This window comes from Manis javanica, chromosome 2 (genome assembly GCF_040802235.1).
Source record: "Manis javanica isolate MJ-LG chromosome 2, MJ_LKY, whole genome shotgun sequence".
Taxonomy (NCBI): domain Eukaryota; kingdom Metazoa; phylum Chordata; class Mammalia; order Pholidota; family Manidae; genus Manis; species Manis javanica.
The window spans coordinates 172,590,702-172,610,525 of record NC_133157.1 but is presented as its reverse complement, the minus strand read 5'-3'; the positions used below and the strand labels follow the sequence as shown (position 1 = coordinate 172,610,525).

Sequence of the window (19,824 nt, the reverse complement as noted above, 5' to 3'; positions counted from 1 at the left end):
CTGCTTCCTCTACCAACTGTATCAGTCAGGTTTTGATCAGAGTAGAACCACTAGAAGATATATGGAATAAGAGATTTGGCCTTTCCCAGTAACATAATATAAATCCATCTCATCAACTCATTGCTCATCTTTTAACTTATCTGGTTTCCATTTTTCTTCTAAACAGTTTCCTAAAAATATTAAGAAAGACTACCAAATCACCATGCAAGATACATTCAAAAGAACATAGTGACAATACAGTTCAAAATGGTATCTGGATACCAACTCCAGAGTAGTTCTCCCAATCTTTCAGTAAAATAGCCATAAAAATTCCAAAGACAAAATGTGTAATATCAAAAATTAAAAGTGATAGACAACATAATGACAAAATCTGGGATAACTCTATGAAATTTTAAAGCTTATGGTGTAGGATTGACAAGATTTTACCTATTACTGGATTTACTGTGTTCCCAGTAAATGATACATTTAGGTCTGTTAAAATAATCAAAGAGAACAATTTAGTTGATCTGAGTAAATTTTGTTTGACAATTTCATGCAGCGGGCAGTGTCCATTCTCAAGAGTCCAGACAACTGCCAAGCAAGGAACAGGGCTGCAAGCTTCTATAGAAGCAAGCAACCAGAGAATAAGAAAAATGTATTTAGCTTATGTTGTTTGGCTGGAGTTGCATATATGACCTTATTTAGAACAAAGTAATCATTACAGATTCTTGGCAGTTGAGGAATGGCTGGTTAGACATAGTGTGTTTTTACTCAAGTGCAGCATTTACCGGAATGTGAAAGTTATCTGTTTCAGTTTGCTGACATGGCATCCATCAAGAGAGTCTCCATCTTGGGCCTATACATTTATTTCCTCAAGTCTTGACTCCCAATACTTCAAAATGTGGATTATAATATAGACAGATAGATAGATGATAGATAGATAGACAGATAAAGACTTATCGAAATAGTCTTTACAGAGATAATCATGTTAAAATTGGGTCCTTAGGGTGGGCCCTAATCCAATATGACTTATGCCCTTATAAAAAGGGGGAGATTTGAGCATTAACAGAGGGGAAGAGGATGTAAAAACCAAAGGGAGAAGTTGGCAACATGGTGGAGCTGATGGGTCTACAAGCCAAGAAATGCCCAAGATGGCCAGTAAAGCACCTAAAACTAGAAGAAGCAAGGAAGGATTTTCCCCTAGGGCCATCAGAGAGAACATAGCCCTGCCAAACATTTTGATCTTGGACTTCTAGCCTATAGAACTCCAAGACAATAAGTTGCTTTTAGGCCACCCAGTTTTTGGTACATTATTACAGCAGCCCTCGGAAACTAATACACTACCCATGCTTTTTCATAGCATAATTTATAACACAGTTTTACACAAGCTTTTTTTTAATGTTTTCTTTATCCTATACCACATCTTCAGATTGGTGAATAAACTATACTAAAAGCCCCCATGGGCACCTATCCTTTGCCTTGCAAATTCCTTCAGGTTTGTCTTATCTGTATGTATGTGCTAATAACCTTGTTCATCAGTTCCACTGTCTCTAGCTCTGTACTTTTTAATTCCCAAATTGACTTCTGCTCTCAATATGATATGACTCTTTTCACAAGTAGCTTAATTCTGGACTCTCTCCTCCTCAACTCTGTCCTTATTCCCCTTCTTAAGAACATGCCACATCATGTGTCCCCTGACTCTGTGCCCTGCAACACCAAGAACACTACCCATTCTGGCTGCCCCTCACCTTGCCTGCATCTAGATCAGAAAGCAATCTCACAAGGTGATAGAAAATCAATAAAATGTTTTCTAGATAACTGAAATTACACTTTGAAGCACTAAAACATATTTAAAATTTTTTCACCATTTAAATGGGAACCTTTCTAACATAAAAATAAAATAACAGAGCTACTAAGTAGATTTTTTTAGCTTGTTGATTCAGGATTATCATTAAGAACATCAATTATTATACTATAGTACTAAAAATAGTGCCTTTTCAAGCTTTTAAGGTGTGTAATGCTGTCAGAACCTATTAAAGAGACTCATACTTTAATTTGGGAAAATTCTTTCCAACTTTAACACTTTTTAAATATTCTGTCAGTGATTTCAAGCATCTGTTCATTCAGCAACTTCTCCCCTTCTAACTTGTCCCTTCAAACCAGCACTGTCTAAGGATATCAGTTAAACTGGCTTATTGTAATCATATTTAGGACATGGAAATGAACTGCCAGAATCATCCTCTAAGGAAGGACTTACTGCCCCAACCACAGGTTAAGTCTCAGCTACAAAATACACTGCCTCTCCCAAGGACACCCCCTTTCCAGGGGAGCTCATGTCCAATGACTGATATAGATGCATATGCAGGTACAGATTGATTTATGTATTTACATGTGTGTGTATGTGTGAGAGACAGATGATATATGATATATCATCATTCAAGATGGTTGGTTGGTTACTGGGAAAAACAGTTTACCTAAATATCCTAAGATCTCTTTATAATACTTGATGCATTTCATTACATTTAATGAAATCTATCTTTTCAAAGCATTATTATTGTTGGGTGTTCTGAACACACTACATTATACTATAAGAACATAAAATTCTTAAAGCACTGTCTTACAGATTTTAATTTTTAACTTTGTAATTATTAATTTTCACTGTAATTTATATAAATATGTTGTTTCTTGAAAAAGTAAAAATTAATTTTACTTTTGATACAACTGGCAATTTAATTAAAAGGGCTTTCATCACAATTAGACTTTTGTGCCGGGTGCTACTTAGAAAATTCAAATGATCTAATTTTGAATTATGTCTTTTCAACTAGCAACTGGGGTTATGAAATTTATTTTAAACTTGAGTGTACTTCTTTCTTGGACAATTGAAATGAATTGTATACTGAAAAATTGCTTCATTCTACTTAGCCATCCTGTGGCTTCACAGTGCAATGGAAGGAAAGACTTGACATACATCACTAGTATCTTATTGCAGTGCAGGTATTTTTAAATAATATGCACCAATAATATTTTTCTTAGATTGTCAACTGCTCAAAAAAAGAGATCACTTGCTTCACAATTTCATGTAATTAGTTCTTCAAGTTTCTTGAGCATGATGATGATGATAATGACGGTTATAATTATTTTGGGAGAGCTACATGGTAAGGAGAAAATAAGTGGAGTTGTATTAGCATCAGTCATTTCTAAAAATATATTAGCAGTTTATGAATCATTTAAAAACCTTAAAAAGATCCTCAATGTTATATTCACTTATTTCATATTAAATTATACTTATTGGACTGAAATAAAGTCTAAGACATATTTTGAGCTTCAAATTTAGAATACCATACCTACTTTTAAGTTCTAAAAGCAGGTGCTCTGGGGAAAATACCATAAAGATTCTTTGAAGAAAAAAAAATATTCTAGTGCAGTCTTGACAAAACATTGAAAAAGACTGTCAAGTTGAGCAGTTGACTGATGATGACCCTAGTTGAGATGTCTGTTCTTAGCTGTATTTTCAAAAGCATCAGAGTAATTCTGCAGTCCCCTGGTAAATTGTCAAATCTGCCTAGAATTGCTGTTAGGTCCAGTTATATCTATCTATTCATAAAAAGTTAAAAAAAAACTACTAATAAACTTTGGCCTTTACATTTGAGTTTTCATCAAACAGAAGTCATTGTATATTTTTTTTCTTTCCTAACAGCATTTACCCTTTTCGTGAAGTACCTGAATTATATTCTCTACAATAAAAACAGATTTCAGAATGAGTTGAAACCTTAGAACAGATATCTAAAACAACTAAGAATTCAGTCAATATACAATTTTAAGTTAAAAGAGATCATTTCATAAGAATAAGACTTACAATTTTCAAATTACTACTTATGGGCCAATTGATTTAAGGAGCACTGCAGTGCCCTTCAGCACTAGTATATCTTACTTAAAACATACCTACAAAGTACCTAATTTATCTTTGAAACAATATAGAATGGGAAAAAAATACTAAACCTGGTAAGTCATTTTCTTTTCTTCAGTTCAATTCAGGAAGCACCGTAGCATGAGAGCCCCAAAGGGAGAATCAGAACAGTCATCAGAATTCCTGCCCATTAAGTGAGGTAGAGAAACTTGGGAACTTGCTATTGGCGGGCCACAAGAAAATGAGGAACTTATTACAACCAAGTCTGCACTGGTCTCTGTGTACTTATATGTCAGTCCAACCACAACAGGCCCACACATTTACATGATTCCTGATCCTCTGTATAAATTCAATACTGAAAATTATTTGATTTTATGATACCATCTATGGCTACTATTGAAATAAATGAAAACATCCAAGATAGTGATAGCTCTAATGACTTCTGAGTATCAGTTATGCCCATCACTTTAACTATGGGGCCCCTCTACTTTTGGGTCTTTGACAGTGTTTGCAACATACAGTTCTAATGTTGGAAGACAAACAAACCTTCCTCCAATTCACACAATATTCCTCATGTAAGAGTAAAGGTCGCAAATAAATTTTTTAAGAGGAGGAAGCTATTATTCATAGATGGTTGGGCATACATCCAAAGAATCCACTGAGGGAAGTATTTCTTAAGCCAATTGTTTTATGATTATAATCATAAGTGAATATAAAAAGAGAAACATAAATAAATATCTAAGTTGGCGGAATAAAGTAACTGAATAAAACAGATATAACATCACTCTTTCCCATAAATAATCCTGGCTTCTCCTAACATTGGTGCTTTTTAAAATTATAAACATGCAAGTTTTGTACAGAAAAATGGGAAAATCAAACTGTGATTGAGTATTCAAGAAGTCATTACTATCTCCTCCTAAATACCTGAGTGTATGTAATACGCACAATTACAATTGTTCTTTAGGTGATGTGGTGCTTTGTGTCAAAAACTGAACTGCTGAAATAAACACCCCTATGGAAGAAGTGGGAGTGAATTTACAATCCTCTCATTACTTCAGAATTGGGAACAGTTGGCCTTGGGATATTGGGATAGGGCATGGTGTGAAACTCAGTTGTGGCATTAAGTCAGAACGAATGACTGAGTTACTAGCTAAAGTCAGGCAGTCAATAGATAAAAGCACCCAACTGACATCAGAGAGTCAAAAGCAGATAAGACATGGATAAAAAGCTTAGTATTGTAGTCAAGAGAACAAAGTTCACTGCAACCCAAAGAATGAGGTCAGATACAAAAGGGGCCACAGGGAAAATGCAGCATGTTAGCTTGTTCTCTGGGAGAATAGTTATTCTGAAATGATGAGGACAGACTGTAATCTTTATCTTCAGAGGCCTAAGCCTAACTGGACTGATCCACTCTTTCTCTGAAGGATCACTACAGGATAAAAGAAGCATTTCCAATCCTTTAAAAGGAATTAGGGGCATATCATCTTGCCTAAACTCTTGGGGAGCATATTTTATTTCTGGTTACATCCTCAGTCCATAAACAGTGCCTGGTACACAGTAGATAATAAGTATTATTACTTAACACACCCAGAATTCATTAGAAATATCTATGTCCTCAAGATTTGAAATTATCAATGGGCCTATATTAAATAATATAGAAATACTGTTTTACAAATACATAACACATTACAGTTTATCATGCACTCCCACTACTGTTACCTCATTTCACCTTCACAGTCATTCTGAAGAAAATACTACAATTCAGTAATCATCATTCTGTTGGTGAGAAAAACTGAGGCTCAGAGAGAATTAATGACTTTTCCAGCTGATTTATAAGAAGTAGATTTTTTGGCTCTAAACCCTGTTCTCCTGTGGTAGAGATCTGCTGTTCAATGTTAGAAAAAATCCCACTGATGCTTTGCTTTCCATGGCTGAAAAAGGAAAGCATACACTCAACCTCCTGCAAGTTCTTCTCAAACATAGGCCACATCTTCAACTCAACATCAAATACAATGCAGAGCACGAACAAGATGCTTAACAAATGGAGGCAAAATGTTGAATGGATGTAAGCAATAGCAAAAACGAGTCAAGAGGAAATAAGAGACATGAATTTATTCTAAGACAAAAAATGTGAACATATAATATGCTATCCAGAATTATTGGTAGAAAACAAGAGACCATTTATCTATTAGTCCAAGGTATAGAAATCCTATTTGTTAAAAATTAATTTCCTATTATACTCTTCACTACAACATGAAAAAAAGCAAAAGAGCATCAAAAATTACCTAAAGAACTAAGTTGTAAAGTAAAATTTTAAAGACTATTTTGACCAGAAATTTAAAAAAAAAGTTGTATGTTAATTTATTTCTGATTTTAAAAGAAGATACTAGCAAAAACGCTATATGAAGACAGGTGTCTAAATTTATTAACAAATTGAGACATCTTATCTAAATTTCAAAGCAAGTTGAAACTTTTCATAGAGAAGTATGTGAGCAATCTTACCTTATATTTGGTGACAATGTGTTCCATGGCTCCAGGGGAAAAATTAAGAGAGGTATCTCTACTTCAAAATGGGAAAGTTCTAGTATATCTCCTATTTCCCAAACATACGGTCAAATTCAGAGCACATCACTACTTTTGACATGTCCATTGTCGTTGGTACTGGCTTGGGTAGCAGGATCTATCTGAACATAGATCCAGATTGTCTTTGCCTAAAGCTTAGTTCTCCAGGCAACTGAAATGCCAACTGCCTTTCACTAGGCCTTGCTCATCAACACCTACCTTAGGTAACATTACACACATGGAAACTCCACCCTGGAGGCAAATGTGGAAGCTGACAGATACTCCCTCAGACAGTTTGTCTCCAAAAGACCATACTCTTGTCTATTTTCACCTGTTCTTTTTTCACTGTCCCTTACCCCAGTAAAAAAAACTCCCCTTTTCTAGGGACGTTAGTACTATATATCACTTGGTACAGAGACGGCCTAATTCCAGGAGCATTAACCCAAACAAAATAAAATTGGTGTGGCTGTCCAATCTACTGTCCCTTCTCAGATAATCAATAAATTCAGGGTGGCCATTCATGGATGCGTTTTCCTTTCCCTAAATTCCAACTCTTGGTTTAAATCATCCTATTCTGTTCTCAGTGGCTGGAAACTTACAGCTCAATGACTATGTCCTAGGGAGGACCCACAACACACTCTGGAGAGTAGGGGTGACAACAGTCATCTCAATAATAACCATAGCACTCACGGTCAGAGGGTTTATTCCAATGTTTCCCATCAGAGGATTGCATGATCTGTTTGCCGCGAGTGCAAATACAAATAATATGAGAAATTCTGGCAGGAGTTGTCCCTTTAACTACCACTTTGGCCCCTTTTAATTTCTTTTCTCCTAAGGTGAGCAGAAATACTCAATTATAGTTATAGTAAATAAAGCCTTGAACTTGTATCACACTAGACTTATAATCTTGTCATATAATTTGTATACATTTTATGCACCTGTTTAAAAAAGACTGATAAAGTACTAAGTGATTTTGGCTGAACAAAACTCCCATTTCATAGATAGAAGACAGAAAAAAACATGGGTAATGAAGATGGGTATATGATGAACATACTTGTAATGGATATCTTTGAAGTGCTTGTACAAATGAGTTAAATAAGGGGATGGACATTTGAGAAGAAAGACAGACATTTTCTGATTGCCTACAAACATGCCGAATAGGATCATTAGCAACATCATGCTGACAGCATAACAGCATCTGTCAATCAATGCTTCCTATTTCCCCAAACACACATGCCAAAATCACATATACTCAAAGTTGAATCCAGAGAAACTAATCACCTTTCATTTTAAACTTCACCTCTATGGCTCAAGTATGTCAGGGATGGGTGCAAAAACCACATAAAATTGACAATTTAGTTAGCTGAATGACTGGAAGTAAAGGAAGAAGTATGCAATGCTAGAAAAAAAAGAAAAAGAGTGCAATAGGATTAGTGTTCAAATTCAGTTTTGCTCATTGTAGATAATTCCACTTTCAGATTAAGTAAAGTTCTGAGTTACCTCAGACAATCTGCAGAAATACTAGGGTCTATTTATGATATACTTACAATGCTCTTGTGTAATGTGGCCCAAGTAATTCCTCAACTTGAATTCACAAGTTAGCTATATGGATTAATAAAGGGAGAGTAGGGATCCTTAAAAACCACATTTAAATCAAAATGTCACTGCAACCTGTACACTGCTATTCATCAATCCACTCATTTACTTAAAAATACTTGTTATGACCTGTATGGCCCCGGAAGATGACTGGTTAGCCAGAGACGGGTAAGATTCCTCAAGGGAGGAACAACCTAAGACAGGCACAGTTGCAGGGGGGCCATCAGGTGAGAATTTGGGGATCAACAGAGGTGAGGCTCAGAACCTCACCCCCCCTGCTTTGAGAGAAATCTTCTGCATCCGTGGATGTCTTGCTGCCCTTGTCTAGCCTGGATTAATACTTAGTCCATAGGCACACACCTGATCATCTGATCATCTACATTTGCCTTCTTACAGCACTAAACTATGTTTTCTACCTTTATCTTGCATCTACCTACCACTTCAGCATTTTATTAAAAATAAAAATAATAATAATAATAGGAGAAATGTGGGATCAACATATAAATCAAGTACAAAAATCAAATGAATATTCATATTTGACCTGATGGTTTATAGGTCATATTGCATGATCAAAACCGAAAGTTTCTGTGATGAATGCCCTTGTACTGTTCACCATGTAAGAATTTATTCACTCTGTAAGAATTCGTTCACCATGTAAGAACTTGTTCGTTATGCTTCAGAAGATTGGAGACTGACGAGAATTAGGCTTGAGATGGATTAATGATTGTACATTGAGCATTGACCCCCCTATACTGAATTTTATTGTTGTTAACAACCATTTGATCAATAAATATGAGAGATGCCCTCTCAAAAAAAAAAAAAAAAAAAATACTTGTTATGAAACAGCAGCAGAATCACAGAACCCAAGAATGGACTAACAGTTACCAAAGGGAAAGGGACTGGGGAGGATGGGTGGGAAGGGAGGGATAAGGGTGGGGAAAAAGAAAGGTGGCATTACGATGAGCATGTATAGTGTGGGGGGGGGCACAGGGAGGGCTGTGCAACACAGAGAAGACAAGTAGTGATTTTACAGCATCTTACTACACTGATGAACAGTGACTGTGAAGGGGTATATGGGGGGGACTTGGTGAAGGGGGGAGCCTAGTAAACATAATGTTCTTCATGTAATTGTAGATTAATGATACCAAAATTAAAAAAAATAAAACATAAGAAAAGTACTTGTTATGTCACTAAACTTTGTATCAATGATATGCCCATTGTCTATGATACACCCCTCATGACTAGTCAACTTTGTCCCTGGACCCCTTGATCCTTTCACCTGTAAAAATCTCTTTCCTCTTTCAATACTGAACTCAAGTATCACTTTTTCAGCTTCGACATATTTATTGCCCTCCTTCCCAGACATGCAGGTTCTCTTCCATTAGGCCTCCATTGCATTTACACAAAACTCCAAAAATGCTATTTCATTTTATATAGTCTCCCTCCACTAACAGACTGATTCCTCCTTAGGACAGTTACCTTGTCATCATCATCATCATCTATTGTTAATTTAACCTTGCACAAGGTAAACTATAATGCCTGAGACATATTCAGTACTCAATAAAGGTCTACTGCATGATCAATTGGTTGATTAACTGATTGAATGTTAGGAAGTAGGAATACAGTTAATCATTCATCTTTTTGAATTCTATTTAATATTTCCCTTGTTCATTTTTGGCTCACTGAAATAAATAGCAGAAAAGAGGCAGCTGTAAAAATCCTGATGAAAAAAGTCCATTATTCAACATATTTGAATAGATTATTTCTCTAAAATTTTTCATAAGGATTGTATTACAGAGACATTAGGTATTTTGGGAGGTTTATTAGATATTTAGAGTACTTTCTTCATTTTTCATAGAACCTGATTCACTTACATATTTACTCATATTTATTCATTCATGACTCATGAACATGAGTAAATAAGTAAAACAAATATCCTTTCAGTAGAGTTCTTGGTTATAAGCAATAGAAATAAATCCTAATTTAAAAGTAGTTGGTGGGAAGTATATTAGGAGGCTCACAGAATTGGCTAAAGGCTGTAAAATCATAAAGGGAGGTTGTCAGGAGCCAAAGGGCTGCGGAGGACAGGCAGCAGAAACCAAAGGATCAATCTTGAGCATAAAACATTCTGGTGATTACTCCATTGCTACTTCAACCACTCTTCCCATTCCAGCAATACTTGCTGATGTTTTAAAGTTCTCCCAAGTGATCAACTGACCTAGCTAAGGTTCATGAGCCCATTACCTAGCAGGGAGAGGGAAGCCCTCAATACTTCTGCTCTCACTGGTAGAGACTGTTATCAGTAATACCTCCCACAAAGACTGCAACACAATAGAAGAGAGGCAATTCCACAAAACAAAGGCAGTGTCATTAGGAAAGGAAATTGATATTAGCCAGCCAAAAAGTTACAAATAGTATCTATAAATATGTACCATATTATATGCAAAGCTATCTTCCAAAAACTGTGGAGATGTCAATGATGAACCAGAAACAAATCCTGCCATTGAGTCTCAGAGGAACTAGCCACTTTGAAATCACACTGTTAACCTTACACCCTGAAAATATTAGGACAATATTGTAATTGCTAATATCCACTCATTTCTTACTTTTAAAAATGACAATTTCACATGATTCAACCTAAAACTTAGGCTAAACAGAAAATAAACTATTAAATTAAATTCCATTCCCAAGAGTTAACAGGCAGTTTATATTCTGTTTTTTTTCCGCAAGTATTCTTCCCAAATGTATAAGTTATGATAAACTAAGTTTACATTGAATGTTTGTCAGTACTGACCTCTGTTTACCAAGCATTCATTTTTATTTATTTTACCTAAGTAATAGGACATTAGTAGTACCTGCAGATTCAAAACAAAAATAATTTTGTGGAACATTTAATATCTGATATTATTTAAATGAACATATTTTAATGGGTGAAAAAAACATGTAAAATAGAAAGTAGACTATTTGGCCAATGGGAATTAACCAAAGAGAAAAATTTTCTTTGTCTATTATATAAGTAAATTGAATGGCTTCAAAGGCAATTTATATAGCAAAATGATTTTACTAAATGCTCGTTAGAGTAATATATCCAGAATAGTAAGCAGGAAATATTTCTTTTCAGGAAAAGCACATAACTATAAATAGGAGAAAAAAATTAGAATTCAAATCAGGAAAGTATTGTGTTGTGCGAATCAGCAACCTTCTGAAATATGTGCCAAAATTTCAAGCCCTACTCCTCTGGTTCTTCAGGATTATGGAGAAGGTGGTTACCATGATGAAACAAGGTTTCCATGCCAACCCAAATGATGACTAGTAAAAGGGTGTTATTTTTCCAGTTCACTCCTTGAGATAGCTCTCTCAAGCAGTGAACAGTGAACTTTGTCAAGTGTATTAGGTGGTGCTTGACAATGCCAGCCGTCCGCCAACTTCAGTTGCTGAGACCTGATCAATCTGGCTCTAAATGAATTGGATGCAGTACAACTCTCTAATGTGACTCAATTCCAGATTCATTGAGCTACAGAGTATCCTTGTGACTTTAAAGAGTTAATGCAACTTCTCACATACCCAATTTATTCTCAGAAACTTTAAGAAGAAAGGAGGGACTCCATTCCAATAATTTTATGTGTGTGTGTGTGTGTGTGTGTGTGTGTGTGTGTGTGTGTGTGTATTTGCAATCAGTTGTAAGTATTTTAAAATACTGAATTTCTTTTTCAATCTTTTAAGGATGAAATTTGAGTCTGTGTCAGGAGTCCCCAACACCACATTCAGGCTCAATGATTCACTAGAAAGATCACCAGACTCAGAGAAGCTGATTAACTCACATTTATGGTTTATGGCAAAAAGATACCAGTTAAAATCAGCAAAGGGAAAAGGTTTATTGGACAAACTCCCAGAGAAACTAGACACAAGTTTCTAGGTGTCCTATCTCCATGGAGTCACATGGATTCTTTTAATTCTCCCAGGAAGGATATGTGACATGTGCCAAGTGTTGCCAAGCAGGGAAGCTCACCAAGTCTTGAAGTCCAGGGTTTTTAGTGGGGACGTAGAGGGTAGTGTTGTTAACACAGGCTTGTGGTGCTTGCTTGCACAACTGACCTCAGCTACTCAGACTCTAGGCCTTTACAGAGCAAAAACAAGGGTCTACCATAAATCATATAGTTTATATACATAAATTGACTAATCAAACTGAGACTAGGGCCTCAGGCATACAAAAACACTCTTATCAGGTAGAATATTCCAAGGACTCAGAACTCATCTCCCAAGAGCTGTCCAAGGATCAATCCTGCAGATGAGTTTTTCTTGAGAATGTGCAGGATTTGAGCAATTCTGGCCTGCTGCATTAACCCTGTCCTCCATGGCAGATGGCTCATTGTCATATTAAATCTACCTCTTTTTCTTATGCGTAATAATTTTACCTGGGTATATGGAAAGACAATTAGAAACTACATTTCCCATCCTCCCTTGCAGCTAATGGTGACTATGTGACCACGTTTTCTCCAACAGATTATATGAAAATCCCACCATACTGATTAAAAGGAAATTGTCCTCCCTGGGCTTTCATTGTTTGCTCATTCCTTTGGGAATGATGACAGAACAGCAACCCACGTTCAACATATAACTCAAAAATTCTGTACCTGATAGTATATCCCAAGAAATTCTCACACATATTCGTAAAGGGACATACACAGAGATGTTCATCAAGCATTGTTCAAAGCAGCAGCAAATTGGAGGTAATCTGCTTGTCTGTCACTGGAACAAAAGATAAGCAAAATATGGTAGTCACAAAAATCAGGGTAATGCTCAAAATATATAAATTTTATGGCATCAGCCCCAGTCAAAATGAAAACCAGTCTTAGCACTTGCAATGGGTCCTAGAAACATCATACCTACACCCATCAAAATAAAAAACAACAACAACACACACCTTAGTGTTAACCCTGCAGATGCTGAATTGTGGACAGATCCAGAGATCTAATAAAGGAGTCCTAAGGAGACCCTAAGGAGAGATTATTTGCCAGTCCATGTCAAGGCATTTCTATATTTTAACATGTATGACCATACACATGCATACCAACTGAAAAATAGCCCTGTATGAAGTAGGAGACATTGGTTAGAATAAGTGAACTACATGGTCACATAGTAATAGAGATGAAAAAAATAAGAAATAAAATGAGATATAGAAGAGAGAAAGCCATTTAAATTAAATATATTTGCACTAAGCAATGGTACGCATTTTACAAAAACATAAACAAATGATATACTTTATTTGCACTTGTTACATGAGCAGAGGAAAATGGCAAAAGAGAATGGAGATGAAGGGGAATAAATAAACAAGAGGGGTCTTATGTAGATCAATGATAATAATGTTCAAATATTCCATTTCCAATTAAACTTTCTCTGAGTCCAGCCAAATGGAGTCACCCTATCTCTACAACTTTCTTCTGTTACTGAACTATACAGAAAGAAATAACTGGATCAGACACAAACTTTGCCCAGTAACTTGTTCCTACAAAAAAAAAAAGAAAGAAAAAAAAATAGTTTCCAAAACTCAGTTCATAGTGGGGAGACAACTTACCAAGGAATTTGAGAAAGAAATACAGAGAAGATAGGACTTTGGATGAGCTCTAAATGATAGGTAAGATTTCAACTGGCAAAGATTGGAAAGAGCAGGATTCTGACATACTCAGAAGCAAGGAGATGGAAAAGTCTGCGATGATGGGAAGAGGGAATAAAATGAGAAAGCACATACAATGCATGAAAGAGAAAAACAAGAAATAAAACCATGAAAATAGTTTGGTCAGAATAGGAAGGGTTGTCCATTCTAGGTAAAGAAATTCAGAAGAAAATGAGAAGCAACTGAATTTTGTGGTTGTTATTGCTATTATTATTAGCATAAGTATTGCATATTCAATGTTGTGCTTTAGGAGAATTAATCCCACAGCTCTAATTTAGAATGGTTTAAAAGGAGGGGTACTAAAGTGAAGAAACCAGTTTGAAAGCAATAGTAATTCTGATAAGACATTATGAAAGTGTCCTCTTGGGCAGCAAGATTTGAAAGAAATGGACAGATACAAAAAAAACTGATACAATAAAAATCTATAGAATAAGTGACTAGAAGAGCACTTTGATAGTAAAGGAGTTGAAATGACGCAGTTTTATAATTGAATGACAGAATATTGTCTCTCCGAGAAATAAGAATTCAGGGGAATAGCTATTGTTACGGTAAGGGGGAAAAAAAGAGAAAGAAAGAAAGGATATTAATTTTAGGTGTTGAAGGAAAATTCTAGGAGGAGGCATTTTTAGATAAGCAAAATGTTAGCATATTTCTAGGCCATGTAAGGGGAATGGTTAAAGATGAAAATTCAAGATGGCAACATTTTAACATAAAGTCCTAAAAGAAAAGCAAGGGAAAATCATGACCTTGGTAAGCAGTAAGGAAATGTCTTCCAACCTGGGTAGGTGAATATACAAAGAAATACGTTCATTAATTTTGTTATGAAATGTCTCTGGTAGTTTGACACTTTTTTGACTATTTGCAGCCCGCAAATAAATTAGTCACAGAATACACCCACCATCATTTCCAAACAGTGAATTGTTAGAATGTTGAGGTGATTTCAGAGAGGATTGAGGCAGGGCTCTGTTATGCATTAGGTGTGGGCAAACCTAAGAGGGTCTACAGACACTCCCATCTGGTTGAACGACTATGCCCTTTGTGTCTGGAGGGAATCACCTACTCCCTTCAAGCAATGATTATTTGCTGGAATAATTTGAATCTGGATAACACTGAACAAATCTTATCATCTTTTAGCTGTTTTTTACTCCTAAGAACCCTGAAATATTTTTCCACAATTTTACTGATAAACAATCACAGTGTAATAATTGATATGCAGATGGTTTTAAGTGAGAAATGAAATGAGATTTGCCATTCTAATCCAGAAGCATTTTTCACTTTTAAAATAAATAAATTATTTGACATAGCAAGGGGATACATTTCAGAGAGCATAACTAGTACCACATGAAGATTTGCAACTATGATATTAAGACACATTACATCTCGTATTTCTCTCAGGGCTAAAAGTGATCTTATAATAGAAAACCATATTTTCCAACATGGATAGAGGTTTTAAACGGTAATTTACACCAAAGCTATTTTCAAAGGGAACTTTTTGCAACAATGTCACAAATTAAGTCCCTCTCCATTCCTTCTTATTGGGCACACACAGAGACATTTGAAACAGCATTACAATATATTTGTTATTTTGTTCAGTTTCACCTTGCTGGTGTACACCTCAGTGTAAACGAGGAAGACTATGCAGAATAATGTCTTACGCTTCCCATCATCCCCTACAATCATTTTAAAATTCATTTTACCAAATAATTATTTCTTTCCTTCAAATTTCCTCAATGCTATCATTCTGAGCCATACTTGTATTAAACATCTATTATTTGCAAGACACTGGGCTGCATTAATTAAATAGTCCTGTAGGTAAGGAATTATAATGGTCACATAATATTGGGATGGGAGTTTTCAACTTGTTTTCATACCTCATTGATATCTCTTTTTTCTGTCTTTTACTCTATAGACTAAATTTCCATACCAATTCCCCTACAATGCAAATTCATCCTTCATATATCACTGATATTCATTCCCAGAACAAAAATTTTATTTTATTTTTTCCACAACCTAAAACTCAGTGACTCTTTTCGACACACAGATTAAAGTCAAAACTCTTGATTTCCTTTCCAGGTCTATCTTTCACTCCTTTCTTTCTTGCTTTCTCTCCTTTTTTTAAAAAAATTTTTTAAACAACCAGTTTCTAGATTTTACAGTGTGTGAAACAGTCAGTGCTCTTCCACACCTCTGTGTCTTTTCCAACACCGTTTGCTCTATCCAGGATCTTTCCCCTAACCCTGTCTGTATCCATCCCCGACTAATGCTATCTAATGTCCCTCATCTTTCCCTATTCCTAACTTCAGACACTCTGGCAAAGATATATTTGCCTTTGAAGAAGTATTTCAAGCATCTATCATGAAGACTTTCTTCTCAGGAAACTCCCAACAACACCACCAACTATTACCACTTGTATTCTGTTATGTAAAATCAATTTTTATCTTTGACCTATGTTTTTTCTCTGATTATATCTGTATTATGGGATCTCTGACACTCAGTCATACTTATTTGTTCTTTATTTCTCTTTATTAGACTATAATCTCTTTGGTAAAGGAATGATATCTTGTATAGAGGGCCTGGCTTATTGTAGGTGTTCAATAAATGTTAATTAATTTAATAAATAAATGCTCAGTACTAGATTTTACTTAGAGGTCTACTCTTTCTAGGGACTATAAGCTTTCAAAGTAGAATAAATTTACCCTTTATTTTTTTCTTACTTTAAGAGATCTAAAACAGTGATATGCTTATTGGATAAAGGGATGCTATTGAAGAGCAATACAATTCAGAGATTTGGAACTGGAGTCCTACAGTCTTATAAAACTGGATTTGAATCCCAGCTAAGCCATTTTCTGTCTATGTACCATTGAGTATATTCTTACACTTTTGAAGATTTTGTTCCCCTATCTCTTAAGCAGGGATAATAAATGCACCACCTTCATAAAGTTGTTAGGAAGACTGAATGAGATGACACACCTAAAAGGCTGGCCACAGAAACTTGAACAGAGAAAGTACTCGTCAGTTTTAGTTATATTTGTCTATTAGCACTACTACTGGAGCAACATAATGGAATCCAATTTGAACTATCCAGTTCTAGCCTATTTTTTTATTGATTAATGTGTTATGAATATGCAAATTTCTCCCTTTTCTTTCACCACTTTCAAATGGGTGATCTAAGTGTCCAGAATCTTTTCATCAGAGGCTATTGAGTGTGAGCACTACCACAGCCATTGTCCTATGGATAATGTCCAAAGCCATTTTACCAATCTTGATCAAAAAGTTAGTAATTTGAACCTTAGTCACCACAGTGATAAGTGAATTCCATGCCACTTCTCTGGAATACAGGAAAAGTGACTGGATAGATGGATGCACATCCCTACTTTGCTTCTCCTTAGTCAACTTTTTACTTAGGACACTCAGAAGGCTTTAGAATCCTTATTAAAAAATAACGATTCTGTGTTAAAAATGAGATGCAATCTTTATAAGTCATATTCTGTACCTTATTTGTATTTCTTCTACTTCCCTTCTCTGCCTTGACTCTGCAGTCCAGCTGTACACTTGACCATAACTAACTCACTCCCAAATACTCCCACATACAAAAATATATACCCCTGGAAATTGAGGAGAAAAATGGATTTATTTTTTTATTTCACCCACTTCAAAATACCCTTATATTATAGTTGATAATAGAGTTGATGACAATTATATTTTAATCAAAAGATATTCAATTTCAAAATAGATTTTCTATGAAAATTAAAGAAAACCAAAGGGTGATTAGAACTCTGTATTACATTTATATTACAGACTATTTCTGTCCCCTATACCTGGATGTGATGCTCTTTAAGAATTGCTCTTGTTTATAAGTAGTCAAAGTAATAAATATAAGGGTAGATATCTTCTAAGTGCCAACTGAAGTCTAAATTATGATTTAGTAGGGCTCAAAATTCTCAAAAATACTTCATGCTTAGTAGCCCTACAAAAAAAAGCATGGCTTAAAACTGACAAGTATACTATCAATACATTTTTTTTCACTCAATAAGAGTGAAAATTCAATATAAAAGTAGGGTACTTATAAAAATTAATCCTTTATACATGTAATTTCTTTCTTTATGACTGTTCAGTTTTTTCATGGCAGCAAGTAAATATACTGTGGTTCAAAAGAACATCAAAAATTTGCCAAATTAAATGTTTTTAATATGAAAAATTGTATTTTCTCATCCTCTCCCTGAATACTACACTATATAATTTGAAAATGTTATTACAGGATGTAAAAGCATTCTCCCAACTTCAATAAATGTAGAATACACCACAGGGGCTAGCTCATAATAGATGTTCAACATGGCTGTATTAAATTGGATCTAAGTTTTGAAATATTTAGTTTTGAGTGAAAATTACTGAATCATATGTGAATTAACTCTGCTTATACTGAATTTTTAAAACTCAACTTCAGAGAAGTTATTTAGATTAAAAATTCTCTGTTGTGAGTATATTTGCTTCATCTGCATACTAGAAGTAAAACCAACAGATATACATAGTCCCCTCCATAACCATAGGAATATGTTCCAAAATCCCAAGCAGATGCTTGAAACCACAGATAGTACTGAATCTTATATATACTATGATTTTCCTATACATACACACCTAAAATAAAATTTAATTTATAAATTAGAGACAGTAAGATATTAACAATAACAATAAAATAGAACAATTATAACAATATACTATAATAAAAATATGTGAATTTGGCCTCTCAAGTACTTATCGTACTGTATTCACCTTTTGTGATGATGTGAAATAATAAAATGCCTACATGATGAGATGAAGTGAGGTGAATGATGTGTGACACCAAGTTAGGCTACTAATAACCTTCCAACAACGCATCAGAAGGATCATCAGCTTCCAGAACTTGGTTGACCAAGCGTAAATGAAGCTGCAGAAAGTGAAATCTGGATAAGGGCAGGCTACTGTATTCAAATGCTTTTTTGCCTTTTGTTAAAAAGGCATGAGGACTTTCTGACTTCAGTGGTGTGCCAAATTCTACTTTTCTCAGGAATTAGGTAGGCAACAGATATCTCTGTTCCCAAGAAACACCATATAAAACTTAGTAGCAAATCAGAAGAAACTGGACCAAGGCTGAAGTGGACCAATGTAGCTACCAACTTACATTAAACCAAATTTTCTGCAGGATCCCTTGCACCCAAGCACAACCAAGTGGCCTGCCAATAAAATACACCATGTGGAATTGGGCTTGCAATTCAGCAAAAATAGAAACTGTATTCCAGGAAATTGATCTGCCAAGTGAGGTGGCAAAGGTATTTAGTAAGCTTTTTAAAGGATGACATGTATGCAATGTTCTCTAGTTGGTTGACTCTGGAGGCAGACTGTAATACACTATCAGTAATAGAGCCTCTGGTGTCCAGTCCCAACTGCCTCCTTCAGTGAGCAGCAGTAACAACAGTTAGAAGGCTCCAGGTGTGGTAGGCAATCATGACTACCAGGCCACCCTGGCTCCTCTGTGACCCTCCTAGAGATTCTGTAAGCTACACAAGCTCCATTATTAGTAAATTCCTCTCCTACTTAAACTATCCAGAATGGATTCCACATTCTGTAATTCTTGGTGGAAATGTCAGACTCCAGATGCCAAAAACTGTGGTTCTTGTTTTGTCTGGGACACTCCTAGCTATGTGACTGAAGTAAGTCAATTATTCTCTCTGGTAATGTTTTCCTTGTCAATGAATTAGCAGTGGAAAACAAATTCTGGATGTTTCAAAGCCTTAAACATTAAAAAATTGGAGTCATTAAAGTTTTAGAAAGAAATTTAAGTGGATGTATTTACAATTTTGATGAGAACTTTCTAAGGGTAAGATTAAATCCATTTATTAAAATATGTAAGACTCATCATTTAAATTGAAGGAAAAAAATTTATAGCAAATGAATACCTTATGCAAATCAAAAAATGGGTAAAAGTATACTATACATATATGTATATATATATGTGTAACACATAAAAAACTAATTTTTAGTATTCAAAGGCTCATATTAATAAAAAAAGATAATATGAACAGGTAATTGCTTGCTCCTATGCCCAAGTAAAAATAAAATTTAGAAGGCC

The 19,824-nt window shown here is 35.1% G+C and overlaps 1 protein-coding gene across 1 annotated transcript in view; it reads right to left on the bottom strand.

Moving 5' to 3' along the window:
- The window catches only part of LOC140845365 (cyclic nucleotide-binding domain-containing protein 1-like), a 203,331-nt gene that overhangs the window by 181,271 nt on the left and 2,236 nt on the right, over nucleotides 1-19,824 (bottom strand). The window contains exon 2 of the mRNA XM_073219434.1: nucleotides 12,679-12,793. Within this exon, the coding sequence (XP_073075535.1) occupies nucleotides 12,679-12,742 (64 nt within the window). The 5' untranslated portion in view covers nucleotides 12,743-12,793. The remainder of the gene's footprint in view (nucleotides 1-12,678; nucleotides 12,794-19,824) is intronic.